General features: G+C 36.9%; 1 protein-coding gene across 2 annotated transcripts in view; it reads right to left on the bottom strand.

Moving 5' to 3' along the window:
• Lsamp (limbic system associated membrane protein) overlaps positions 1-24,097 on the bottom strand; it is a 2,126,592-nt gene that overhangs the window by 1,323,406 nt on the left and 779,089 nt on the right. For both annotated transcript variants that reach the window (XM_029544403.1, XM_029544404.1), the window contains exon 2: positions 14,027-14,086. In XM_029544403.1, coding sequence (XP_029400263.1) covers positions 14,027-14,086 — 60 coding nt within the window. The remainder of the gene's footprint in view (positions 1-14,026; positions 14,087-24,097) is intronic.

The raw sequence follows: 24,097 nt of genomic DNA, 5'->3' as shown, positions 1-24,097 counted from the left end.
TTTTTTTGAGACAGGGTTTCTCTGTGTAGCCCTGGCTGTCCTGGAACTCACTTTGAAGACCAGGCTGGCCTCAAACTCAGAAATCCACCTACCTCTGCCTTCCAAGTGCTGGGATTAAAGGCATGTGCTGCCACGCCTGCCCTAACTTTCTAATTTCATAAAAGATTGGAAATTTACTTACTTATTACTATTAATTTTATTTTTACTAAGTAACTTCAAAGATTTTCTACAAAAGTACAAAATAGGTACTTTTAAGAATTCATAAATTTAAATGATGACTAGAGTTTCCAAATTTTATACCAAGCTTTGCCTTCAAACTATTAACTCCTTTAAGTGAAACTATAAGATTTCTCTAAATGAAGCATACTAAATGAAAAACAAAACTGTTATAATACAAAAACAGTGACTATGAAGCAGGCGTGTTTTGAGAAGAAAGAAAACTGTCTTTCTACACAGCCTAGGCAATATTTGACTCTGATACATTCAGTGTGAAGATTCTGGAAAACTCTGGAGCTGTACAGCAGCAAAGCAATCTTTCAGACAGGGGTCCCACCAACAACTTCAAATGTATCTTTTACCAATAAAAGAAGACTTTGCCATGGAGGTAAATTCTAGAAATTATAAAGTTACTAAATATCTTATCTGGCAATAAAATGGGCTTGAATTTTTATTTCAATAATCTTTTGCTTTATGGGGTTTTTAGGAACTACCATTCTTCGCAGCAGATAATATTTTTTGAGGGGGGGGGATAAAGGTAAAATAGTTACATTTCTCAAGTGATTCATTTAAAAATGCTTATTATGTTTATGCTAGAAAATTCAATAAAAGAAATGATTCAAGCTAGATAATATCTGTTTTATCCAAAATTCCTATTGCCCTCCGTAGAGTAAACAACATGTCCCTGAGCAACAGTCTTGGAAGTCAAAATTCAGGATATATTGATTCATTTTACAATAGTTAGGTACTTTCTGTCATATTTTTTTATTTATGAAATTCTATTACTGGAGTCTACAGCAATTTATAAACTGGTCCAAAAAGATCTTATAAAGACTGGCCTTGGCCAAAGAGAGGACAGAGGAAGGGAGAGATTGTTCATCATATTTCTTAAAATATTGTTTGCAGTTTTTTTCACTCACTCTCCCCTTTCATGAAAATTAATTGATTGGTGCAGATGGAGAAGATATCAAATATTAATATTATCATTTTTATTAAAATGTGCTTTAAATGTGAATGAAACTTTAAAGATATGTTTGGAAATAAACGTGTATGTTTTTGCAGAGTAGGAGACACACTGTGTGGTACTGTTTTATTTTGTGTGTGTTTGTGCGTGCGTATGTATGTATGTATGTATGTATGCATACATGTGTGAATATTTTATTTCATGTTTCTTTTGACAATCAATGAATTAAAAGACTTCACTGCTCTGCTACTGTGCATTTTTCTTCCTAATGTTCATCTTGTATCTCCTCTATCATCAATAATGAATGTTTACTGTGTGGATGTTTTAAATTCTGCATGATTTATGTACTGGTTCCCTCACAGGGAAAATTTCTACTTGGTGGAAAAATCACATGGATACATTGTGTTTTATGAGAACAATAGTCTGTTCACTTGCAAAGCATGTCTCTAAGAAAGGGACTAAGGGATAGACATGAGCAAGCCTGGATGAACGTCATGACTTTAAGCTGTATGAAAGATGGTGCTTCTGAACAGTAGAAATGTTTATCTTAAGGAGCATAGCATGTGAGGCATTGCTTCTGCAGGTATTCATAACTGGAATGCAATTCTCTCTGCTCCCCACAGCAAGGACTCAATGACTTCAGGATAGAGCATGTATTCCCACCTTGTAAAATGGATCATAGGGGACTAAATGTGTTCAAAGGATATTGTGTACGTATATTTAAGTGTCATGATGAAACAAATTGTTTTATACAATTAATGTATGTTAATTTACCTTTTCCATTTCTTTCTTGCTGAACTTAAATGAGAGAACACCAGAAGTCTGCCAGTGTAGCCAGTGAAACTAGATTGATGACAGATTTCTTTCCTTTAACTTCTCTTACCTTGCTCTTTGGGGTTCTGTTGTTGACAGCATTTTCTCTAAACTTTCCTCTTCCTATGCAAAGTAGAGCTAGTTTTTACTTGTATTAAAAAAGGCAGTTGGGGCTGGTGAGATGGCTCAGTGGGTAAGAGCACCCGACTGCTCTTCCGAAGGTCCGGAGTTCAAATCCCAGCAACCACATGGTGGCTCATAACCATCCCTAACAAGATCTGACACCCTCTTCTGGAGTGTCTGAAGATAGCTACAATGTACTTACATATAATAAATAAATAAATCTTTTTTTAAAAAGGCAGTTAATAACTAACAGTAATTTTTATACAAATATAGAAAACATTCTTCAATCTTTATATTTCTAAACTAAAGAGTAGTAACTACTACACATGCATTCTTCATTCATGTCCTGACAAATATTTAGTAATTTCCTTGACAAACCTTATTGGATTTCTCACAGTGTTTTTATTTCATCTTTCCTTTTTGGCTATACCATAAATCTCTTGAGGGAAGACTTGAAACCCATGAGATATTTAGAATATAATTTCCATTGTTAATAGAAGTAAGTCCAAAGGAAGTTCATTTTTCCTGAAAGCACTTCTAATTCTTTTACTGGTTTTATGAGTGTGTAATTGAAATTATGTCTTCCAGGTGCCTTTTGGCTTTCTGCTTCAATCCCCATTATTGACATTTACTGTCACATTGACAATCTGAACTCTGTTCTTTCTTCATAGACTCTAACCCTTACTGCTTCATCTAATCATCACTAAGCATTATTTAACTTTTATTCTTCTACTGATTATTTCAGTTTTTTTCTGAGTTTTATATCTACTGACAACAAACTCTTATCTTCATCTGAAACCTTCTCTTAACAAGAATGTAATATGGAATCTGTCTGGTTCAGTTACAGGAAACTACATGTGGAGAAGCAGCAGTGGAGGCCACAGAAAGCAGATAATACTGGTAGAAATGAAGCTGGTTATACAAAAGCTGGTTAAGTGGTCTTCATAAGGGTGATGTGGAATACCATGAGTAGTATGTATGGGAGGCAAGAAATCCTCCAGATCCAAGTTGGGAAGTAGATATCAGCAACTTATAACATAGACGTTATCTCAATGGGACAAGGAAATAAAGAGTTTTACAACAAAAAGTAAAGTTCATAAAAGAGCTAGTCATATTGTTGTTCCACCTATAGGGTTGCAGACCCCTTCAGTTCCTTTGCGAAGAGAGGTCCCTTGGTCTTGCAAGCTTTATATGCCCCATATAGTGGAACACCAGGGCCAAGAAGTGGGAGTGAAGGGCAGAGGAGAAGGGTAGGGGAGGGTATAGGGGACATTCGGGATAGCATTTGAAATGTAAATGAAGAAAATATCTAATAAAATAATTTAAAAAAAAGAGCTAGTCAATCTTTACTACAATATTCTGCATATTGGATTTCCTTCTTTGTAGATGAAGAAAGTGGAGGGCAGAAACCCCCCAAAACAGATCTACTATAATACATATAGGGCTAAGCTTCAGTGTTGGAAATTGACAATCTAAAGCAAATCCCTTTAACATGAGCTTGGTATCGCGGTGGGCTTTTATTGCAACACATAGGTTAAAACAATTCTCTATATATAGCTGTCTAGAGAGTAGATAGTGTACTATTATGATTACCAACTTCATATCATCCCGCTCTGTTCTTTCATCCTGATTTCTGAGAAGGGGTTTCAAATAGTCCAACAAATTTGGCTTCTAACACTATGTAGGGCCTTGGACTTCTTATCCCCCTAGCTCCCCCCCCATCTCAAGTGCAAGATTACAGTCATATACCATCATACCTAATGAGGCTAGCTTCTTATACATTCTGGATTATCTTATTTCTCTAAAGACTTTTTATCTAAAAATAACTCTTTCAGCAGCTCCTTAACTTTTTCCTTCACATGTACAAAGTTGGGAGAACCTGAGGTTTTATTTATTGCTATTTCACCCACAACCATTGATTGACTTTTTCTAACACAGACCCCCTCCTGAAATTAACCACCTTCATATGGTCATGAAAAAAGCCAGTTCTGCTTCTGAAACCTGGTGTCCCCAGATCCTACAACTCATTTATACTCTTTACTACTTTACGTGAAGGCCTGATCACAGTGACAATTCTGATCCAGGCCCACTCCTGTAACAGGCAATACTTCTTAGACTGTGTCTAAGGAATATGCATCCATCCCTCCAGAATGCTCACAGATCTTACTCAACCCCCTAGACTTTCTTCTTCCCCTTTCACTGGTATGAGAATAATGTTGAGTTGGAAATTCTTTCCCTGCAAATTTCACTCCCTCTACTTTAGTCTTCAAATTTCCCCCCATATGTCTATTGTAATTCCAACACATGTATTTACATCTCAAAGGACAAAAATGTATATATCTTAAAATAGTTTGTGTATGTTTTAACATGCTATTCATTGCTACGAATAACAGTGCATTTGCTTTGTTCATTTTTGAAGTATTGTTTTCTCTGAATACAATGGGTATTTCCTTTCTTCATTTGTTTGTTTTTGTTTGTGTTTGTTTTGTTTTGTATGTCTGTTTGTTTCCTGAAGATCCTGATATGATGAAACGCTCTTAAATTCAAGCAGAATTTTATTTGCCTGTTTTTTGCTTGTTTGTTTTGGTTTTGTTTAGTTTCTTTCCCACCAATTCTGTGACTGAACTTTCTGCAAGTTTATTTCCTACCTAGGAAGAGAATGGCTCTCAAAGGATCCTCTAGTGGAATCTTGGTTTCCAGTTGGAACTTGAAAGGATTTGGAGATGTGGCCTTGTTGGAGGAAGTGTGCCACTGGGGGTGAGTGGTCTGACAAACACAGGGTCCCCAACAGAGGAGCTAGAGAAAGTACCCAAGGAGCTGAAAGGGGTTGCAACCCTGTAGGTGGACCAACAATATGAACTAACCAGTAACCCCTGAACTTGTGTCTCTAGCTGCATATGTAGCAGAAGATGGCCTAATCGGCCATCATTGGGAACAGAGGCCCCTTGGTCTTGCAAACTTTATATGACCCAGCACAGGGGAATACCAGGGCCAAGAAGTGGGAGTGGGTGGGTAGGGGAGCAGGGGCGGGTGGAGGATATAGGGAACTTTCAGGATAGCATTTGAAGTGCAAATAAAGAAAATATCTAATAAAAATAAATAAATAAATAAATAAATTTATTAAAGGATTAAAAAAAAAGAAAGTCCATGTCATTTCCAGCTAACTCTCTGCCTGTGCTTGAGGATTGGATATAAGCTCTCAGCTACTGCTCCTCTGCCTTATCTGTCTGCCTGTTGTCATGTTCTCCACAGTGATGGTCATGGACTCTAATTCTCTGGAACTATGAATCTCTAAACTAAGTGCTTTCTTTTTCAAGCTGCCTTAATCACCCTTTTTAGTCATTCCAATAGAAAAGGAACTAAGATAAGCTCTAAGTGGAAATGATACCCAACCAAGTATTTGTCAAGGGAGGCAGTGTAAGAGGAACTCAGAGAGCGACCTGCTTCGGTTTTGGTTCTGATGCCTCTGCAACACCCATAACTCCTATGTCCCAGTCTCTAGATTTCACTATTTTCTAAATTACTGGGTCTATATATTCCAGGATAGCTGACATCTCCTTAAATTCCCTACTCTCCATGAACAGTTAAATGAATTTTCTTTCTTCTGTTTTGAATTTATCTCTCCTCTTGAATTTGTTAATCTTACAGGTTCTTCTTTCCACTCAAATCTCCACTTGAATTGTAACTGAATCTGAGACTGTTCTTCCTCCCACCATAAAATACATCTCCTTCCTTTTAGGTGAAATGTGTCTTCTCATAGTTACAGAAGTGTCAAGCTCCTCTCCATTTCTATTGCTGCTTCCCAAGTTCTTTCAGCAAAGTATTATTGTAGCTTTTAGTTGTTTTCTTTCATGCTATTTCTTCCCATATACATTTATTTTCAAATAAGTACAGATATAATACTATTTAGTTCATTATATTTTCTTGCTTATAACAAAATTTTTCCTTAACTTATAAACTTTAGTGTTTTCAATACACTAGAGTTTTTCCATCTATTTTGGAATGCATAAAAAGTAACTTTTAATCATTAATAATAATAGTAACAATGTTTGAATATAACTTACATAAACATTGACACATATTTATGACTATTCTTTTTCAAGAATCAGCGATCACCTACATGTTGAATCCTCATGTAAAGTTCTTAGTTATATGCAACTTTTGTTCATATCCTTTCCTATATATTAAATAGTCTACTTTCACATAATTGAGAAAGAAAAAACTTAGAATTATGTTTTTAAGATCAAGACTTTCTGTCTAGGTAATCCAGGCCTGGCTATGTGTAGCTTCCCTGGTACGAAGAGATCAGGCATTTACAGTGTATTGTGGCCTTAAACACTCCCAGCAAGCTGCTAAAGGAGGAAGGTAACCAATAGCCCTGTAGATCTATGATATCTATGGCACCCATGATCCACACATGAATGACCAGAATAGCATTGGTACACTAGTGGCATGTACAGCTTAGACAAAACCAATAGCTATCTAACTTGACTTTTATCCTGAACAATGTAACAGGAAGACCATGTCTGCTACTGGACATTAGCTAACTTCTCAGTATTAGTGAAGTCTTCATTATTGAAGGAGAAGCTATAGCTACTCATTTAATAAACCAGCATAATTCCAAACTACATTCTAAAAGCAATGATATTTAAACACATAGATAGATATAGGCTTCACTCTTCATCAGGGGAACATCTTTTGGCTACAATAGATAAAGACCAACACAGAAAACTACAACCAATAAAAGTGTAGAGTTTTAGATACAACTGTCAATGAATACATCTACAAAGCACTCCTGGACCTAAGGCTCAGGAAGCATTTAAGAGGTGGCAGAAGTATTTTAAGAGCCAGAAGATCAGAGAGTTTGATGTGATTTTTATCTCCTGATATCAGAGGACACTACATAAAGTCTCACTAATGGGATCGCCCAAATGACAGTTGAATAAGGATGACTCCAATTAACATGTCAAAATGAATGGAAAAAAAGCCCAACAGACTTCGACCCTGCACACAGAACTATAGACAACCAATGAGGGCTGAGATGGGAGACATGGCCTTTTCCTGGGAATAGCACACATATCTGTCATCCAATCCCAAACACATATGCCTGAAAATATATATATATACAACAACATTACAGGCCCAGCAGGTTGTGTGTATGTGCATATAAGAATTAGTAAAAAGGAAGGCCATGAATTTAAAAGAGAACAGAGGGACATAGGGGAGAGTTTGGAGGGAGGAAAGGGAGGAGAGAAATGTTGTAATTAAATCACAATCTCAATAATAAAATAAGAGCTGTTTTAAATAAAGGATCAAGGTCAACATCCCTAATGTGAATTTCATAGCTTTTTACAATTTGACCTGTGTCTTTTTAATGGAAATGTAGTTACATCCTGCATTTTATTTTCTACTTCTCTTTACCTGTTCTCTATGGTAACAAGAAAACAGCATTAACCATGAAAATCTAAATCATTGCTCCTCATAGACTGTGGATCATTTATGTCCGCTATTTCACCCATGTTTATTTGTGTTTTATTTTGTTCTCCTGTTGCTTTCTGTACCTAAAGTATCCTCGTCCTTTATTATATACGGTGGAGCTATGGAGTTCAGGCAGAAATGTCATCACCCCCTTAAAACATGACTCTTCTCTTCTTCCCTTGAGCAAGAAGGAGACTCTTGGCATACTAAAATTTAGTAATTTTTTCTATGCTACAGACTGGTAGGTAATACTTTCTACTTCATCTTCTAGTTCTAAAAATACTAATGTCATCATATACCAGAATATAATCCCCTTGAAAGTAAATCTATCTATAGCTTCCATAATGTCATGGTATCAAATAGAAGCCCTTTAAAAATTCATTCATTTGATAAATTTATTCAGTAGTTTTATAGTACCTTCAGCAAGCAGAGCAGTTTCTCTACAATCTCCTTTCTGAATCATTTATTTACACTCTGAGTCAGAGGTACCCTGTCATTTTCAGCCTGGAAGTAACAGGGTTATAGCTTTTCTATTTGAGGTTAAGAAGTTTTACTACTAATCTTACTTTTATACGTATTAGCTAATTTAATGTTTTTCCCCCAATCTTGGCATGACTGGGAGTGGTAAGTCTATTGTGGAACTCATGATATTTATAGGTTTTCAAAATCCACATGAAGCTGGATAGCTAAAATTTCTCTCTCTTTAAGACACTGTATTCAGCTTATCATAGAATAGATCTGCCGAATGGTCAGCAAACCTCTGCTTTCTTGCTTAGTATCAACCATATTTGTCCCTTGGAGCCTCAGACTGTGCTGAAAGTAAGGTGAGTTCAATTTGGGGGTTTGATGCCTTTTGAGGAATATTTTTCTTTTGAAGAATAAAATTATTTCAACATTAAATCATAAATGCATAATATATGTTATTTTAGAGGTTAAGGGGAACCTAGAGAGTTCTCTTAACTTAGTTTTTTACTTGGGAGACAGAGGCAATCTAACTTCTGAAACAGTGGTCATCTTACTCTGTCATCAGAGTAAAAGAGACATTTACTACATTATGCTAGCTGTTCTCAACTCTGAGTTGTGATGCCTCTCAGAGTTGAAGGAGTTTTTCACAGGGGTCACCTAAGAGTATTGGAAAATGTAGGTATTTACACTATAGTTCATAACAGGAGCAAACGTAGAGGTATGAAGTAGCAACAGGAGCAGTTTTACGGTTGGGGATTACCACAACACGAGGACCTGTATTTATGGACCTGTCATTAGAAAGGTTGAGAACCATTGTATTAGAGTGTTTAATTTTCCGTCTACACCTTTTATTTCCCTATATTGATAAGCAAAAAGTACAATTTCCTAGCATATCAATTATGCCAGAAAAAGTATGGCTGAAAGCAGGAATACTTGCATTATAAGTATGAACTATATGGCGACATTATTCACTCTGATTTTTAACAACTTGAATGTAAAAATTTTTTTTATATCGTGAAAGGAATTAGGCTTTCTAAGGCTACATTTGGAAAATATGAAGGAAAGTCATGGTTGTACAACTCCTCCCCTTTGTGAAAGTCAGAGCTTATGTGAAAGGGCCACTTCTAGTAAGGGTTTGTGTGTCCCACTGACTTCTGTCATTCCTTGGTGACTACACTGGTGAAAAAGTGAAGTTTCTGATCATAGAAAGAAAATGCTTGTTAATAAAGTAAAACAAACACTTTGGACTGCTTTCCAAAAGGGAGATTGTAACTAAAGCCTCCTAAGTGTTTCAGTTTTATCATGACGCAATTTGTTTGACAGAGGACATTTGGTATTTAGGACACCATGGGAACCATACTTTGAAAACTGCTCATCTCCAATGGTTGCAAAAGCATTCGTCACAAGCATTATGGTCTTCATGCATTGGTGAGCTCTCCTAAATCAGTTCTGACTGCAGACTCCGTGGGCAAATATCATATACAAGACTAAAGAGCATTTCAGTCTCACAGTGAAGTTTGTTTCCCAACAGAAGAAGAAATCAGCAGAAATTTCAAGGACAAAAAGCAGTCTTTGTGCCAGATAGCTCTAGCTCATAAAAGAAAGAAATCTGTCATTGACTAGTTTATACATGTCCTCTCTCTGTGTCTCTCCGCTGTCCTCTCTCTCTCTCTCTCTCTCTGTCTCTCCGCTGTTTTCTCTTTCTCCTCTCTCTCTCTCTCTCTCTCTCTCTCTCTCTCTCTCTCTCTCTCTGACACACAAAACACATACAGTGTTTCGCTCGCTCTTTGTCATCCAGATCAATATTCCAGATGCAAATGAGGTAAACTCAGGGGAAGAGAGATTCATATTGAGGTGTGAAAACATCACAGGAAGAAAAGGACAGGTCTGTTTAAGTGTACAAAAACACCCAATAAATCATGGTAAGCTTGGTGGGGGTGGCTGCTCTTCCTTCTGGCAGCTTTGTAATTACTGGCTCAACACAGCAACAACTTTCTTTGGAAACAGTAACTCTATATGCGAGACAATTATAGCACTGGGCATCACTGCTGGCCAAAACCTAGGCTATGTATGTCACAAACCATTAGTTAGAAGATGTGTCTGAGAAGCCTGAAGTTTATTAAACCCAAGTGCCACTTTTCCCTATCACTTTTCTCAAGGTCTCCCAAGGGTAGTCATCGGCTATTTCTAATAGTCCATCAATCCACTCAGTAAATAATTCTGAGCCCAGACTTTCTGAATTATTAACCTGGTCCATGAGATCTGAAATCTCTCAATTCTTCTCCCTGCAAACAAGTTCTAATCTTTGCCTGCAGTTCACAATAATAGACCCTGAGAACATCCTATAATCAGTGCAAAACATTCTGTCACTTTGTCCCCTGTGGATCTGCATTTGTGTTTGAACATGTTAGAACATATTGAAATGAAAAGGACCGACACAGTCCTGCTTTGTGTGTGACTGAGATCTCACTTTACGAAAAAATACCTGTCTTGTTTATGGCTCCCCATTTGTATTTAACTATGTAATGACTTGCATTATCCTCTAATTGGCTCCCATGTAAAAGCATCATTTTCTCAATTAGTTTTTAAGGAAAGGGGCCAAACCTTGAATGGTCTCGTTTTGCCAGCAGCAGTATGCTGGAGTCGGCTTATACAAATTGTTGAAAGCCCATTTTGAATTTTGTAGGGAATTCTGAGTTATTATAAAAGTAAAAACATAAAGGCTTGTAATTAACCAAATGATAATAAGAGCAAATATAGTAAACATCCAAGGCGTATTATCACTCATTTTACCGTATTTTCACATTATCTTGGATCACAAAATTATTTACAGATATTTTTCTTTGTAAAGGCTATCTGATGGTCCACTGCTCTGGTCTTCCTACAGCTTAGTGTTCAAAACCATCCATATTCAATGACTTACTGTTAATAGACTGAAATATGGCATGGTTTGACTATTTATATCACAAAAGTATTCAGATATTAGATAGTCAGTGTTCACCCTCACTACTAAAAAGGGGGATAAAGGTTTATCAGATTACCACTGATTATTATTTAAGATCTCAGTGACCAACACCACAGGTATGTTCAAGAACATGGAAGAGGAAAATACAGAACTGTACAAATAAGTCACTGACTCATTATTCTATTATACAGAGTTTTTGTTTGTATTTGCTGCACTCTATACAGGGTAATCTATATATATATAGACAATCAAGGTTGAGGATAGTGTTCTGAGAATCCATGTGCTGCTCTCCATGAGGATGAGGATACCTTTGGCATGAGCATAACAGGATAACCAACAAGAGACTCAAGGTCCCTTTATTATGTAAAGTCTGATAAAGCAGCTGTAGAAAAGGGGTGGGATTTTTGTTTGATTTTAGAAATAAAAAACTGGGAACTCTGACAACTTTAGGAGAATCATATTCTTATTGTTAGCAATTGATAGAGCCTGCTAAGTCAAATTCTATCCCTACTCTGGATCAAACCCAAAACTAAACTCACGCCATCAAAGCACTTTTGTCCCATATAAGAAATGACATCTTAACTAAGGCTTAGGCATGTTAGTAGTATTAGTGGATATAATGGAAACGTAGACATTAGTGTTAAAGGAATAGGTATACTTGGTAAGGCTAAAGAAACAGCATTGTCAACTTGGAGGACAGGTAAGAATTGTAAATATTTGATGAATTATCATCTAAAGAAATATATTAGGCCTATCTTTGCCTTAAAGAACAACATTAGAATTGCTTTATGTTGAAAAATCTTGGGAAAGCAAAAATTTAATAAATAAAGCTGTTCAAATATGCAGTTTCCTTTTAATGTTATAGTAAGTATCTATATCATAGAATATGTCCTGATGTAAAACAGTTGGATTTTGGATTGATTGAAATATATTTCTGTCATAGAAAAGAAGGGACGAGCTGATGTTCTCATCCCTCATTGCTGCTAGTCTCATATCTGTATCCAAGGTTTCCTACAACACGCTCTGTGGGGTCAACTACCTTTCAACGTCTATTCCTGAATATGTGGCATGAACAGTGGGCAGAGAAGGAAATTAAGTTGAGTGAGCACCCATATGCCAAGCTGGAGAAATGTGGCCTCTGAGATTGCAGTAAGAGACAAAGTTCTCAGTAAATTATTAGGTGCTTATGGAAAATGAACCTGGAAGGGGGAATCCCATTAAAAGGGATAAGAGAGAATCAGACAAAGGGTTCATGTCATTTACTCAGAAGGGTTTTCAGAATCAACAGAATATTTACACTACAAAACATGCTAAAAGTCAGGAGTGCGGTGTATTAAATCCAGTAAAATCACACACACAAAAAAAAAAAAGAAGAAAGAAAGAAAGAAAGAAAGAAAGAAAGAAAGAAAGAAAGAAAGAAAGAAACATGTGACTTGTCTCACAACACAAATTTTAAAATCTTGCATGGAAGTTACAATGATTACAATAAGGAGAAACTGTCTTTTCTCACTTTATGTTTTGCTATTAGCATCTTATTGTTTTAGTTACCAGCTGTTCTAATTTACCTTAGAACATAAGCCCTGATTGTTTTAGGCCATAAATAGAAGAACTAATGGACCCTGTAATCCTTTATTTTTTTTCTGCCAAAGGGCATTGTTAAGTAAAAACTATACCTTTTAATAATCTGATGTGCTGGTTTTGTTCCTTATGCAGGAGGTGGACTATGCAGATGTTAAGCAGCTCATCTTTGTGGTTAGACTACATGCATTGAATACAAACTTAGACTAAACTTTTGGAAGTTTCTTCTCTTTGTCTCATTTATTTCTAAACAAAACATGAAATCTATACTTCTGCCTAATGCTTGTTTTGAGATACGTTAGCTAGCATACTGAATCCCGAACACTTACTACAGTGCCAGGTTATAATAGACACTCAATAAATAATAGTTGCTACTGCTGTTATCATCAACCATAAACAAGAGATTTGTTGCATTCCACTAATCAGATTGAATGGGATGATTTATTTCAGTGCTACAGAGAAACAATCAAGGAATAACTAAGTCCTCTTCAGTATGCGTAGATCGATTTATATGTAAACAACAATGGCAACAGTATTGACATTAATTCATTTTAAATATTGGTAATAGCAGATTGAAACATAGAGGGTATAGTTATCTCAAACTTATTGAAAATTCCTATGAAAAATTCACATCAGAAATGATTGTTCCTGTTCGATGCATGTCATTTTGATGGGAAGTATAATTGTACTTCCCAGTACCTGTATGTGAGCTATTTGAAGAACAGTAAAGTTTAAAATAATGTCACATTTTATCTTCTCCAGTCCTCTTCAAGTACAATGGCTGACTATCAAGGGTGAGAGTTAATGACATATTATTCTGAATGATTTAGAATGATCATAAAAGAGAATAAAGCACGTGCATGTACAGGGGCACGTTCACATTACTGGGAAGCTTTGCGTTCTGGTCCAGTGTTGAAATCTACAATTTTGTTACCATTGTTAAGAGGCTACACAATGCTGTAAGTATTAAAGTCATAAGCCAACTATGTTACTAGGGAATCTAAATTGTTTTGGTATTATTAAAATTATATTCCTTATTTGGTTCGGAAGCCCCAATGTCCTCAGTGGTTAGTGGCAATAGCACTGGACAGTTGGGAGATTGGATATCTTAATATTCCAGAGTCTTCAAGTTATCAAAACTGGTAGAACTAGATGGGAAAGGGAGCAGATATAGAAGGGAAAAATGGGATCTGGAGAAGAAACCAATCCTGAGAGTAGTGAAGAAGGCGTGGCTGTGATGGATGGTACAGCTGGCCTTCAGCTTTGGAGATACAGGAGTAACTGATAAGGGGCTCAAGGTCATGGTCATTGTGTGGACAATGACAACATTGTTGTAAGGAGAGTGATAAGTTCCCATGCAAGTAGGCATTACACTGTCCATGTGAGTTACCCTTAAAGGTCTTTCTATGAGTAAGGTGACCCACCTGGGATTGTGATTGGAGACAAATTTACTTCAGCAGGAGGCTGGTTCCAAAATGCCAAGACTAAAGAAAACAAAACAGAAAAAGAAAAAACTCACAATCTCCTACAGTTTTGTCTAACAGACTTAATGGTAAATTCTTTTTATACATGATAGCACAGGATATCCTATAGCACCAAGCTGCAAATGGTTCTACAGTCTGCAGAAAGATAAATACTTTTCCTTCTCAGGCATTTTTAAAGGTAGCTTTACTTTTTTTGTTGTTTCCCTTTACTGGCAAGTCTGAAATTTTTCTTTTTCTTTTCTGGTCATATTACATAAGACATAGGTTAACATAAAATAAGGACTTCTCTTACTTGTGCTACCCTTGAAAATCAATGCTGTATCCTTGGGTTATTCTAAGGATATAACAGTGTGCAAGACTAAGCTCTGAGGTAAGATGTGGCTCTGTAGAGAACATATGAGGTTGTAATGTCAGGTGACAGCATGCATGTGGGACTGTGACTCATATATGTGTTAGTTCTCCTAGACCAAATGCTCTCTGGGTGGGCTTTCCATAGTGCTTCCAATAGAAAAATCTCATTAGAATGTATATCCACCAATCTGTCTTCACTGTGGTGGAAAAAGTGATGGGGAAGGCAGGCAGCAGAAATTGAAGAAGGGAGGGGTAAAGACAGATTCACATGTGCGTGCTGTCATATTCAGGTATATAGAGAATGAGACAAACAAACAGACATGGGCTACTAAAAGTTCTGATTTATTTTCTGTTCATTTTATTTTCTTCATCCTCAGGAAATTGTTACCCAACAGAAATGTCCATTTTTTTTTTCAAAATTATGTTTACTCTAAGAACTAAGAGATTATAAGAACTGAAGCCTTCCACATGTACAGAATGAATTTTTATGGTATTTATTTAGTAAGTACCAACTGAAATAATTAGAAAGATAATGATAAACACCGGCATGCAATCCATTCCATGGTCCGCCCCTGTGTTTGCTTCCTCTGTCATCCCAACATTCAAGATCTTGATTTCAGTCTTGTTCTGACAAGCTGTTTACAATAATAGAATGTTCACCAGAAGCTAAGACAGGAACCAATTGTGACGGGGCACTTGCCCTGAAAGTCTAAGGACCCCATGCAATACTAGGTGGTCTTTGGTAAGCAGAGATTATTAATTATCCAAAGAAATACTTTCTTTGCATTTGTCATTGGTTTTTACTCTTTATAACTTTTGTTTCTACTTTACTTTGCTTTTTTTTTCTTTCCTACTAAATATAGAATGGAAAATTTGGAGCATTATGCAAAAGTTAGGGTCAGCTGGACCACATTAATTCTGAATGTTTCTCTGGAAGCATCACAATATCTGGGGGGAAAAAAAGGGATTCTGAAGATGATGTAGGTCTCAAAAACTTGCTTCCATGTTCTGTCATGGAGCAACATCCTCATCCCAGCCCACTGTTTGGTGCAGACTATAGCTGACTCTTTCCTGTGGAAAGAAGCTTTCAGGATTCTTGCTCACATAACCTACAGACTCTTGCTTTTCTCCTTCATCAAAAGTTTATCACAAGCCTACCATTCATAAGACATGAAAATTTTGGATACCCCTGAAAATAACACATTGCTCTTATACAAAGAAAAAAGACTCAAATAAAGCCCACGTAAGGCACCAGTTCTCACAGTGTGGTGGTATTTGCATTTTATGGAAAACATTTTAAAATCATTTTAGTAAGTGGAATCCATTTTCTTCCATGAACTGCTAATACTGAATTCTTAATAGCTTCCCCAGGGTTTTGTGTCTTGCTCTGAAACCCTGAATGATTTCATCGCTGCTGAGGCTCAGCAAACAATCACAGTTTATGCTCATAAGCATAAAACTCTCATCTATTACCCTTCCTGGGTTTTATATTCTTAAAGATGGAAACCTTATTTTCCATGCAATCTGAGTATAAGACAATGCTAAATTGGTTTATAAGCCTGGTGAACATTGATATAAACATTCTTAAAGTGCTTTAATGTATAATATCAGCACTTTAAATCCTTATAGAGACAATTATGCTCCCAATTTCTCAGTTTTTAAATAAGTTACTGACTGATGTTTTTTTTTTCTTTGTGGGAGCTCATCTTTGTTTTCTTTCTTGTTCCTACTATTATTTTTTATACTAAAAATACCATCTCAGCATGTTTGTCTTCTAAGAGATTCATATTCAGAAATCTTATATGTCCTGCATAGGATGCAATATTGTTCTTCAAAATATCAGATGTACAGATGATTCTTAAGAGTAGTCCAAATAAAAAAAAAGAGTATTCTAAGAGATACCACAAACAATATAGACTAACTATGTAGCCTTTGCTGGCCTCCCGGGGCTAAGAGTAAGTACCTATTGGCTTAAAACACCACTCACTTAGCTATATAGTCTACACTGTACCAAAAATACTATACAAGCTGCCAAGGGAGAGAAGAAATTAATCAGTCCTACTCAGTTGTATCACCTATGAACCATGACAGCAATTAGCATAGCAATATGTCTGTAATGTGCAGTAAGTGACACTCACATGTTAGTAGTAACAAACAGATCTCTAATTATGCCCTAGATAAGGTCCACTCATTGGGAAGCAACACATACCTGGGGTCTTAGTCAGGGTTTCTATTCTTACACAAACATCATGACCATGAAGCAGTTGGGGAGGAAAGGGTTTATTCAGCTTAAACTTCCACATTGCTGTTAATCACCAAAGAAATTCAGGACTGAAACTCAAGCAGAGCAAGAAGCAGGAGCTGATGCAGAGGCCATGGAGCAATGTTTCTTACTGACTTGCATAACCTGGCTTGCTCTCTTATAGAACCAAGACTACCAGCCCAGAGATTGTCCCACCCACAAGGGGCCTCTCCCCCTTGATCACTAATTGAGAAAAATGCCTTACAGCTGGATCTCCTGGAGGCATTTCCCCAACTGAAGCTCCTTTCTCTGTGATAACTCCAGCCTGCGTCAAGTTGACACAAAACTAGCCAGTACACCTGGTATTGAAAATATATCCAGTTACCCAGAGCCAGTCATATTACAAACATTATGAAGGAATCTCCTACTGCCACTTGGCTAGACCAGCACCATTCCTTACTTCATTCTATATCTTATTCTTATACCCACAGATAAATGTAGCTCCAACCCTCATTAAAGAGGCCAATCCTTAGAGCAAGTGGAGGTCACCATAGAGAGCCACAACTGGACACTTTGCTGAGATCATTAGGTAACAAAGATCCCAGCTTCAAGGAATGAATCTATGTTACTGCTCCTGCATCTATATTCAGGAGATATTCATAGAATAAGGGGTGAAAGCATTGAACAATCCAGAATATAAGAAAAATCTATGGTGGATCAGTCTCTCCTGAATATTTCTGCATAGACAAGACCAGGAAATGACAATGTCAATGGACACATTAATATGGAAGAAGGGAAATAACCACCAGGCCCCACTTGATAAAGAACTACAGGCAAATAGTGAGTGCTGGGGGAAAACACACCCTCTCCCAAGGATGAGCCTCCTTTTTGGTTGCCCAGTGCAGAACAGTAAGCCTGAAGTCATACTTACAAACAATAAAACTGAACCAGCAAGCTGTGTTTATAGATTGGTGCATTTACGTATACACATACATGTGCATAAATCAATAGTCATCAAAAGAGAGACCATTTTTTTTTTTAGTTGTTTGTTTTTTCGAGACAGGCTTTCTCTTTGTAGCCCTGGCTGTCCTGGAACTCACTTTGTAGACTAGACTGGCCTCGAACTCAGAAATCCGCCTGCCTCTGCCTCCCAAGTGCTGGGATTAAAGGCATGCGCCACCACGGCCCAGCAAAGAGATTCTATGAATTTGAGAGAAGGATGTAGGAAGGATTAGAGAGAGGACTCCTAGGAGAAAGGAGAAAGATGGAAAGGAGGAGATAAGGTATTGTAATTCTACTTCAAATAAAAATATTTAAAAATAAAAAACAAAGGTTTTTGATAATACTAGATATTGTTCTGGGCTGGCAGCTTAGCAAGTACAGCACTGGCTGTGCCTGCATGAATGAGACTAGAGCTTGGGACCTCAGATGCCTCAGTCAGTAGGCAGCTGGCCTGTAATACTAGCAAGTGAGAGGTGGAGACAACAAATCCAAGAGCAAACTGGCTAACCTGACTAACCAGAATGTCATGCTTTGGGTTCAGCAAGAGATGTTGTCTCAGTATCAAAGGTGAAAAATGACTAAGGAAGGTACCTGACAATGATCTCAGACCTCTGCACACAGGCACACATGAACTCATACATCCTAAATCTGCATCGTGCCCTTCATGTGTACAGGCATACAAGTGTATCTCACACCTTCATATGTACACACGTGAGCACAGGGTCACCAGTAGTGAAGTCAGAGAAAGAAATGAAGGAGTTGAAAGGGTTTGCAATCCTATAGGAAGAACAACAATATCAACCAAACAGACCATCCAAGGACTAAACCACCAACCAAGGAGTACACATGGCTCCAGGTGCATTATGCAGCAGAGGGTGGCCTTGTCAGACATAGGTGGGAGGAGAGGTCCTTGGTCCTATGAAGGCTTGATAGATGCCCCAGTGTAGGGGAATCAAGGGTGGGGAGGTGGATGGAAGATCACCCTCATGGAAGCAGGGGTGGGGGAGAATGGGATAGGGGATTTCCTGGAGGGGCCAAATCTGGGAAAGGAGATAACATTTGAAATGTAAATAAAGAAAATATCCAATTTAAAAAAATTATACTATAAAAATGAATGAATGAATGAATAAATAAATAAATAAACTAATAAAAGATGACTCAATAAGTAAAGGCATTTGTACCAAGCCAGATGAAGGAGCAATAGAATTACAGACACATGTTAAAATGTAGCATTACTTAGGAAATTGATCCTTTAACAAATAAGTATATTATTGATTGACTAATTCAATTCATATATGTTGATAATACCTCTGAGTTCCCCTTCTGTGGGAAACTTCAAAGTAAATCATGATCTCCATTATTTTAGAGTATGAATATTATTTGTATACAAGCCAGGCACATGATAAGTAATTTACATATAATTCAAACCATGGGGACTGGAGAGAGGGCTGCATAGTTACAATCACTGGCTGCTCTTCCAGAGGACCTTGTCTCAATTCCCAGCACCCACATAACTATGTACAACCACCTGTAATTGCAGTTCCATTAAATATGATATTGTTTTAGGGCCTTTGCAGGCACCACATGAACATGGTGCATGTATATGCATAAGACACTATATATATATATATATATATATATATATATATATATATATAATTTAAAAGAGTAACTCAAATCTTTTAATTATGGGACTTTATATACAAGGGCATTTTGGAAATTATCTTATGGATATAAATTTGAAATAGCTCCTTGTAATGGACATATAAAATTTATAATTTTATTGCATGTATATTTATAATTTTGTGAAATAGAATATATACATGTATACTCACACACTGTGAAGACAATAATTTCCAAGGATATGGTAGAGATACTGTGTTTCAAATAAAGTTCATAGTCATAATCTTGAACCTATATGAATTTCAAAGATTTGCCAGGAATCAAAAAGTCTTTAAGTTCTTGGTTAAACAATATTTTACCTGTTGCTGTCCTTTGGTCTTCCCTTTGAAAGTGTCAAACAGATTAAAAAGTTTGTCTGATGTTTTATGGTTTTTTGATCTGTCTGTTCAGCCTTCTGTAACAAAGGATCGCAGACTAGGTGGCTTACAAACACGAGGAATTGATTTCTCACAGAGTTGAGTGGTCCACAAGGCACTGGGCAGGCTCAATACAGAGTGATTGAGGACCCAGTTCCTGATTGACAGTGACACTTCTTCACTGTATGTTCACATTATGGAATGGACTAGCAGTCTGTGGTCTCTTTTATCATCTTGGTGGCTGCCCTTGTGATGAATTCACTTCCTAAAGGGCTAACCTCTTCATGCTGTCATGTGTACAGATAGGTTTTTCAGTGGAAGAATAAGATGGGAACACAGATATTTCTGCCATAGCACTTTCTGACATTTTCGTTCGGTTATTTCAATGTTTGAAATGTGTAGTTAAACACTCATCATATAATCATTTTAGAAGCATAAAAATCAATCTCTATATAGCATTTAATGATTTTTGCTTAATATTCTATTTAGTACAATGTTAACATTTAATAACCAGTTCCCCTTTTTTTAGGTTTTCAGACAAAAGAAGTGACTGTCTACTAGAACATTTCATCTTTTAAAAACACATTTTACCTCTTAATTATTTTATTCATTCAGTCAGTGGAAAAAAAATCCCAGATAATAATACTACTTCGTTCTGAACTGACATGAAAACGAAGCGCCTTAAAACATTGAAAGCATGAAAGACAGCATACAGCATGGTCTCAGGCTCACATTAATAAGGAATTCATAATTAGTGCTGACTGATTCAGAGGTCGAACTCACTAAAGGTTAAGTTCAAGATAGAGCAAAGATTGTAGTTTTGTCATCTTATATTAAAGTCATATTTGTTCTACTACATTCTCATATTTTTCTGTAATTTGCATAGTTTTCTTTCATACATTTTATGTATCCCCCTGTTCTCTTTTTAAGTGATAGAATGGCATGTAATATATTTTTAATTCTACTCAGTGGTTATCTTTACAACTTCTAAGACTAATCGTCTAAAATATAAAGCATGACAAACATGTGGAAAACTGCAGATAAAAGTAGAACTGACCACAGACTGGACATGCTGCAGAGCATCTTTCTAGAGAAACACAGCACAGATAGAAATACAGACATCTTGGGACCTAGAGCCCTGCTCCTACAACTGACAGCAAATGCTCCTGTTTCATGACTGTACTCTCCAGCTAATAATGAGAATGTCTACAGTCTTTTTATATCTTCTCATCATTATCCCTACATTTTCATGTGTAGAATTTGCATAATTGTAAATCGAAGTGGATTCAATATATCAGATGCAACATTCCACATGTGCTGTTCAAAGGTGAGGAGTTTGCAAAATTATTGGATACCGAGCGCTCTGATCTAATCAAAGGATTCATCCATTGATAGGTTTTTAATTGGACTATTGAGCGGTGGTAGAAACAGAAAATCTGGCCTCAGTGGAGAGAGTTAGGCAATGGGTATATCTTTGAAAGGTGCATCTTGTTGTCACTGAGTATCTGAAAAACTCTTTTGGGGAAAAAAATAAGGACACCTCAAGTAAGTGAAGAAATATTTCAGAAACAGTATTCTCTACTAAATATCAAGATATTTTTCATCCTTCATTGATTCTGATATAACAAAGAAGGAAGTCACTAATTAAGAAGTTGGCATTTGATCATTTCATCAATTTACATTTTGTAGTTTTAAAGAACACTCCAAATTCAGTAAACTGCTACATATGTATTCTAGTTTTATGCCTATCATTCTGAGATGAAAAAGAACAACAACAAAACAAAACAAGCAAGCAAACAAAAACAATACTAATTTAAAGCAATTTAGAAGATAAAAGTTTATTTCAACTAACAGGTTATGGTTTATCATTGAAGGAGTGATGAAATCAGTCTGTCTCAAATAAGAACTTAAAGCAGAAACCATAGAGGAATGTTGCAAGCTGACTCACTTGCAGACACACACTTAGCTAGCTCTCTTATACACACTAGGACTACCTTCCTAGGGAATGGCGCTAGCCACAGTGATCTGGTGCTTCTTATGCCAACAAGAATCATGACAGTCCCTTGCCCATCCCCCACAGACATGTCTAGAAATCAGTCTGGTCCAGGCAGTCTCTTGATTGACACCAACTTCTCAGGTAACTACAGTCTGTGTCAAGTTGAAGGTTAAAGTCAAGAAGAACAAGAATGGTGCCTTGTGCCAGGCGTGGTGGCACACGCCTTTAATCCCAGCACTCAGGAGGCAGAGGCAGGTGGATTTCTGAGTTCGAGGCCAGCCTGGTCTACAAGGTGAGTTCCAGGTCAGCCAGGGCTACACAGAGAAACTCTTAAACAAAACAAAACAAAACAAAAAACAACAACAAGAAAAAAACAACTTTATTTCTAATCCGAATTTTCGTTTCTTTCTGGTAAACAGAAGTGCTGACTTGCCCTGAAGAAAAGCAACACTGGTTCTACATCACCTTAATCATTTTTCTCACTGCAAGATTTTACCTTCATAGTTAAATTCTTAAGTTTTATTATGTAATCTGTTCTAAAGTTTTCCTACCATATTATTAGATTAAATGCCTAAAACTCTTGTTTCAAATTACCCAGTTCAGATTTTAAGTTTGACAGTTTTCTTTTCATTCTTGCATCAAGCCTTCCACCAGTTTGGAGAAAATTGTCTACCGAGTTTTGGTTGTATCTTATAATTTTCTTATTACTTAATTTTTCTATGAATCTTATATCGTCTGATGTACTACTGAAAAGACAAATTTTTCTTATGCTTATTCTGTGAACTGTGTTTATTATTATTATTATTATTTATTATTATTCTTCAATATCTGCTTTTCTCCTATTTCAAGTCAACAGTCTAACCCAAATGACTAATTTGGTTTTCTGGGTTGTATTTCTAAAGTGTTTGTGAATTTACTTATCTATTTTTGTTTTTGTATGTGTATGCCTGCAAACACAGTATGAGCCAAATGCAGCAGTCAAAGAGCAATTTTGAAGAGGCAGAGCCCTTCTTCCTCTTTGTGGCAGCAAGCCTCTATACCTCTTGAGCCATTGCACTGGCCCCTGGGTTGTGTTTATGTTTAACTAACTTTAGAAAGAGAGCAAATGGATTCAAATTTACTGCTCACAAATACACATTATGTGTAGATTATCTTTCTTTTTTTTTTGTAGGTGATTTTTTTATTATTATTTTCTTTATTTACATTTCAAATGCTATCCTGAAAGTTCCCTATACCCACCCCCACCCCTGCTCCCCTACCCACCCACTCCCACTACTTGGCCCTGGCCTTCCCCTGTGCTGGGTCATATAAAGTTTACAAGACCAAGGGGCCTCTCTTCCCAATGATGGCNGATTAGGCCATCTTCTGCTACATATGCAGCTAGAGACNCGAGCTCAGGGGGTACTGGTTAGTTCATATTGNTGTTGCACCTACAGGCTTCCAGCCCGCTACAACTCCTTGGGTACTTTCTCTAGAACCTCCATTGGGGGCCCTGTGTTCCATCCAATAGCTGACTGTGAGCATCCACTTCTGTGTTTGCCAGGCACTGGCATAGCCTCACAAGAGGCCACTATATCAGGGTCCCTTCAGCGGAATCTTGCTGGCATGTGCATTAGTATCTGGATTTGGTGGCTGATGATGGGATGGATTCCCGGATGGGGTAGTCTCTGGATAGTCCATCCTTTCATCTTAGCTCTAAATTTTGTCTGTGTACCTATATTCTTTCATGTATTTTTCGAGTATTATATCCACTTGGCTGATCAAGTGGTTGCAGTTTACCAACATACAGTAAGTTGTATGAGACTTTTAGCTTACAATTTATTCTCTATTAATCTTTTGTACTATCAGACTGTGAAAAGATAGTGCTTTATCTCTGGTGCTTGAGTGCCTAATACAAATAGTCTACACACATTACAAAACATATTTCCACTTCTGATGATAGGCCTTATGTCCTTGCCCTTTTACCACCCACTGCATACATAGATCTCCATTCTTTATAAAGAATAGTATCACACTATTGACATATAATACATCTCATGCATAGATGTCCTGCTACACTTGGAGAAAGAGAAGCTGCTCTAAGAACTAAAAGAAAGGAGAACACTTAGCTACTTGACACAATACCTGCTCAGTTAATTAGGAATCACTCAGTCACCTAACTCATATAAATTTCTGTTTCTCAACAATGGGATAGACAATGAGGGTGCAAATACGTTTTAAAACTTTATCTTCTTTTCTATTAGTAGTCAGGTAAATTACCTCCTCTTCTGATCTGACCTTTCTGGAGTCTTCAGAACCATCAGTCTTACAGTTTTGGGAGACTCTGAGTTTGGTTTGTTAATCAAGGATGTCCTTGATTTTGGACAACAGCAGGGGGGTAC

The sequence above is a fragment of the Mus pahari genome, chromosome 12, assembly GCF_900095145.1.
Source record: "Mus pahari chromosome 12, PAHARI_EIJ_v1.1, whole genome shotgun sequence".
NCBI lineage: Eukaryota > Metazoa > Chordata > Mammalia > Rodentia > Muridae > Mus > Mus pahari.
This window is presented reverse-complemented; position numbering and strand designations above follow the sequence as displayed.